General features: G+C 54.0%; 1 protein-coding gene across 2 annotated transcripts; it reads right to left on the bottom strand.

The window, feature by feature from the left end:
* Positions 1 to 272: 272 nt before the first annotated feature.
* LOC110302982 (left-right determination factor 1) lies at positions 273 to 3643 on the bottom strand. Of its 2 annotated transcripts, XM_021173860.1 has the most exons (5): positions 3312 to 3561; positions 2070 to 2112; positions 1866 to 1967; positions 1405 to 1650; positions 696 to 1059 (listed from the first exon to the last, which is right to left on the bottom strand). In XM_021173860.1, exons 1-5 carry the CDS (start codon positions 3559 to 3561, stop codon positions 696 to 698), a joined length of 1005 nt encoding a protein of 334 aa, XP_021029519.1. The 2 variants fall into 2 exon arrangements, with proteins under 2 accessions (XP_021029513.1, XP_021029519.1); XM_021173854.1 differs by having other exon boundaries at positions 273 to 1059; positions 1866 to 2112; positions 3312 to 3643.
* Positions 3644 to 5037: the final 1394 nt, after the last annotated feature.

The following is a 5037-nucleotide window of genomic DNA, read 5'->3' as shown; positions in this document are numbered from 1 at the left end:
GTTTCTCTGTGTAGCTCTGGCTGTCCTGGAACTCACTCTGTAGACCAGGCTGGCCTCGAACTCAGAAATCCGCCTGCCTCTGCCTCCCGAGTGCTGGTATTAAAAGCGTGCGCCACCACGCCCGGCTTCAGGCCTTTCTTTTTTCTGCCCCAGTTTACACAGATGTAGTTTAAATGGGAAAGCAAGACAGAGCTACACACACACACACACACACACACACACACACAAAAAACCTGTCTTGAGAGAGAGAAAAAAATAAGGAAACAAAACGCTACAAAACAAAGCATATTTTATTCACATCTAGCAAAGCCAGAATTGCCTAGGTTAGGCATGTTTGCCCAACTTGTGGCTTAGGTCCAGAGTCAAGACTGGGACTCAGCCCAGATTCAGCGACAAATTAAGGGAACAATGGCAATTGGGAATTCTGTCCTTGGTTTGCAGTATCTATACATGTAAGTGCTTCGCATACAGTGCAGTGAACAATATGAAGGACAGAGACCACTGGGTAGCGCCTCCAGGGGCCAGCGAGTCACATTCCTTGAAGGTAAAAATTTAGGGATGAGGCTGGTTCAGAGGGAGCAAAGAGCACACACAGGGATTGCCCTTTAGGGATTTAGAATCTCCATCTCTCCCGGTATAATGAGCACTTCAGATTTGCATGAAAGTCACATCCTTGGGGAAGCCATACCCTGTGCCTATGGCTGCAGCCTCCTGGGTATGAGCGCCCCATCCGAGGCGCAGCTACAGGTCTGCACCCTCATGTTGGGCAGGCTGACCACTTGAGGCCTGGTCCTGCCTCCCTCCTTCACGCTGACAATCATGGGCAGGGAGGTCATCTCTGAGGCAACACACTGCCGAGGCCCCAGAAATGGCCACCTGCTGGTCAGGGACTCAGGTAGCTGCAGGCAGCTGCCCACACATTCATAAGTCAGGAACCCTGGCGGTTCTAGAATCCAGTTCTCAGCCCACTTCATCCCCTGCAGGTCCAGGTACATCTCCTGGCGACAGCACCGTGTGCCTTCAGTCACTGGTGCCTCGGGGTCACAATTGCCTTGAGCTCTGTAGGGGTGAGAGATCAAAGGTCACCTGACAGGGCAGGGGTCAGGAGCATCTGGGAGAGACTTAAGATCTAGTATTGAAGAACTGGGCTGGGTGTGTAGCTTACTAGGAATTTTCTGGCCTAGATTTCAAGCCCACTGCCGAAGCAAAGGAAACAACTGAATATTGGATATTTATGGGGATGGGCAGCTAAGAACTAAATAAATACTATTTGAGAGCTTCATAACAGTCAGAGGAAGCCTTTTCTAAATATTCTCACATTCTGAAATTTTATCATTTCACAGTTAAGTCAAAGTCCTCATTTGTCTCTCAATTTCACTTATCAACTTAGCCCACAGTGCCTACCCATAGTCCTTGAGGTCCAGCGTGTGCAGCTCCAGCTGTGGCTCGCCCTGCCCCTTGCCGTCCGGCGTCCCCTGCGCCGCGAACCGGACCAACTTGTGTGCGCTCCAGGTCCCCGGCCCCAGATGCTCCCTCTGCACCGACACCTGGAGCAGCAGCGGCTGCCTCGGCCGGCTCAGCTGCTGCCAGAAGTTCACGGCCTCGGTCACGTCGAANGNCTTCCAGCCGCTCTCGTNGATGGACACGAGCCTGAGACACAGCAGTGCGCGTCAGGCGAGGGGACTGGCAAGTTGTTAGGGAGGCCTTGGAGGAAGAGTCTGTCCCGTCTGGTACCCATCCCTATCATCTGCTGCTCCCCTCCCCCTGCATGGCCGAGTCCCTCACTTCCCAACTCTCCCACGGGGGAGGGGGGTGGGGAGAGAGAGAGAGAGAGAGAGAGAGAGAGAGAGAGAGAGAAACTATACCTAGAATCGATAAGGGCAGTGCGGTTGGAGCCGTCGTCGCGGAAGCGCAGCCATTCAATGGTGACCCGAGCCCGGGCACTGTGTGGGGACAGCCTCTTTTGCCTCCGGAGAGCTGTTCTGGGCACAGGCTCCTGGAACAGCCGCAGCACAGCCTGCACCAGCTCGCTGTTAGGCGGCAGCCGCTGCTCCATGCCGAACACTAGCAGGTGAGTGGAGGTCTCTGACACCAGGAACCTTCCTGCCACCTCTGTGGACAAGGGCAGAGTCAGCCGGGCCTCTACAAGTACCAGATAACATCCAGGGTGGCAAGACCCAAGACCAATGGCCAAGATTCCTTAAAAATCCTCAGGGAGAGTTGTAAGCAGGAAGCCCACAAACAACGGGAAAAAGAAGTCTCTCTTACTACCCAGGAGTTGTAAAGTTTGCAATGAGGCCCTGAACGCTAACTCTTCCACCCTTAGTGATGACTTTGGAACCCTGTGCAAGGAAGGAGCTGGAGGGGTTCCAGAGGGTGGCAATGCTGGCTTCTTTCTGGAAGGTTTGGGGAGAGGATTGGGGGAGGGATACAGAATCAGGCTGCAGAGACTAGAGAAAAGAAGCCCAGCCCGAGGTGCCTTTCTTAAGAGACAGATGCATTTGTGAGGGGTTCCGTTCAGTGGAACAGGAGTCTGTGAACATCTTTGTCAGGACTGCTGAACCCTGGGGCAAGTGTTCAGGGAGTTGTCACCTTCCTAAATGGCTCCAGCCAGTGTGCTCATTCTCTGGGATAGCAGAGTGGTTACCTGAGAGGCCAGCCACACCTATCTTCAGCAGACATCTCTGTTGCCTGCCTGTTCAGAACCAGCATCCTTATATCTCCAGGCCTAGGTACCGCAGAACAGTAAGTTTATGGATGTGGCTGTGCCCATGAGGGCTGCTTCCAGCTGGAAAAGGCTGCACCACCACACAGGCCTTTGCTACTTGACAGCTGGATACCTGTTCTCTCTCTCTCTCTCTCTCTCTCTCTCTCTCTCTCTCTCTCTCTCTCTCTCCCCCTTCCAAATTCTGTCACCCAGGGCTGCCTCTACCCAGCCACTGTTCTCTGTCCATGGCAAGACATAGTCAGCCACTATTCCAGGCAGTGACCCCAGGAAGTTCTACCTGGCCCTGACTGCTCCAGGAGTTCTGTTTTCTTCCACTCTCCTCCCTCTTCTCTGCTCCTTAATTTATCAGCAAGCACAGGCCCCCTTATCCCATCCTGAGACTCCTTCAGTGCACAGCCAGATCCCCAGTGCCCAGACCCAAACACCCTCCCAAATCTTCTCTCCTCTAACGTCTGCCTCACCCTGTGCCCCCCATGACTGACTCTGAGCACCACAAGGCAAGGGTCCATACACACCACAGGTGGAAGGAAGGTATGATCAGTCGGCCTTTCCTAGAGACCAAGGACAACAGGGGAGGGCTCACCTCGAAAGTTCTGGCTGAACCTCTTGCCTCGAGAGCGGCTGGCATGGCTGTGTTGTAGCAGGGCCACATACTGAGCCCTCACGTGCGAGGGGATGACCATCCCTTCCACATCAGCCTTGTCCAGGACTGGCGGTTGATCGAGCTGCAGCTGTTGCAGCAGGCTGCCCAGGATCTGCTCTCCAGTCAGGGCTTCCCTGAGGCTAACCAGCGACAGTGCCCAGAGTGCCCAGCAGAGCCACAGGAATGGCATGGTGCTGTCTGGGAAGAGGAGCTGTGGATGTGTGTGTCCCTGAGGTGTCCTGAAAGGGTCTTGAGTCTGCGGAGGACTGGTACGGAACAGCTTTATAGGCTGGTCCTGGGGTGGGGGGCAGGGAGGAAGAGGAGAGGTCACACCCCTGGGACCTCCTGGGAGCTCAGCATGAAACAAGCCCCTGGGTCCTGAGGAGGGGCTGTCTAGAAAGGACACAAAAGCCTGTCTGAACTGAGAACATCTGGTCACCACTGTCTGTTAGCCATATACTTCACCATTGACTTAAGGGTGTCTGACCAATTAGGACATTCAGGACGGGGGTGGTAATAGCTCAGTGGTAGAGCAGCACCGGCCCTGCACTCGTGAAGCCCTAAATTCAATCCCAGCATGGGATGGAAGGTGGGTCCTGGAGAAGATGCGGAGGTCTCTCGTTCTCTGCTGGATGCCTGTTCCCAGTGTCTGGAATGTGCACCTGTAGTCTTGTCCATCACTGCTTCCAAACCCTGGAGAGAACCAAATGTCAATCAACACCTGGGCTCTCCAACTGACTTGCTTCCCAGGTGTGCAAAAGACTTTTCTAGGGCTGATAAGAGTGAAGCTTCTTCACTTTGGGGGCTGGGGGACCTTCCTTGGTTGCAAAGCCTGGGACTGGCCCATGAGCAGCCTATCCTTTCCCTTTCTTGCTGTAGGAGAATTGAGAATCTACCCCCATCCCAATCTCTGAGCCAGAGTACAGCGGCTCAGACAAGGGGCAACATAGTTAAGATCGATGCCCACAAAGGGCTTTCCACAGCTCCAATTATTTTCTGCTAAGTCCTGCCCAGGGGTGTGTGTCTGGGGTGGGGACAGGGTGTGTGGCTGGGTTGGGGACAGGGGCATGTGGCTGGGGTGGGGACAGGGGTGTGTAGCTATATACCAGGAATATACTAAGCCTTCTCCAAGTCACAGCTGGGATACATACCCGAGTGTGAATTTGTGGCTTTGTGAGCTGGAGAAATAAAATTGAGCAAGCTGCCAGGGGTAGGGCTGCCAAATATAACCGGTGTGGAATCTGGGACTTGATTACACAATATATCAGTCATTGTTTACCTGGGATTTGCATTACACCAGTATCTAGGGGTTTTATTTGCAGATTCAGACAATCTTAGCCGGGGGATAGATGAAGAAACCATAGTGGATTGTAAGACTTGTCCCTGGTGTGTTCCCTGGCTCTCCAGCAGGGCCACCCTTTGTTATGCAGAAGAGCAACTCCCTTCCCCACCGCTCCTGCCCAGGTCTGACCCAGGTCAGGCTCGAGATTGGAAAGCAGCCCCCAAACCAGGAGAGCGGGGTGGGGGAGGGTGGGGGGGCCCTGGAAAGAAGTCTGCAGCTTCTGACATGATGCCTTTCTTGGCTCAAGACCAGCATAAGGACCCAGGGGTGGGCAGTGGCCCAATCACGAGGGGAATGAGGGCTAAGTAAGAAAAAAAGCCTGGT

Source organism: Mus caroli, chromosome 1 (genome assembly GCF_900094665.2).
Source record: "Mus caroli chromosome 1, CAROLI_EIJ_v1.1, whole genome shotgun sequence".
Lineage (NCBI taxonomy): Eukaryota > Metazoa > Chordata > Mammalia > Rodentia > Muridae > Mus > Mus caroli.
The sequence above is the reverse complement of the archived record's forward strand: the minus strand, read 5'-3'. Positions and strand labels throughout refer to the sequence as shown.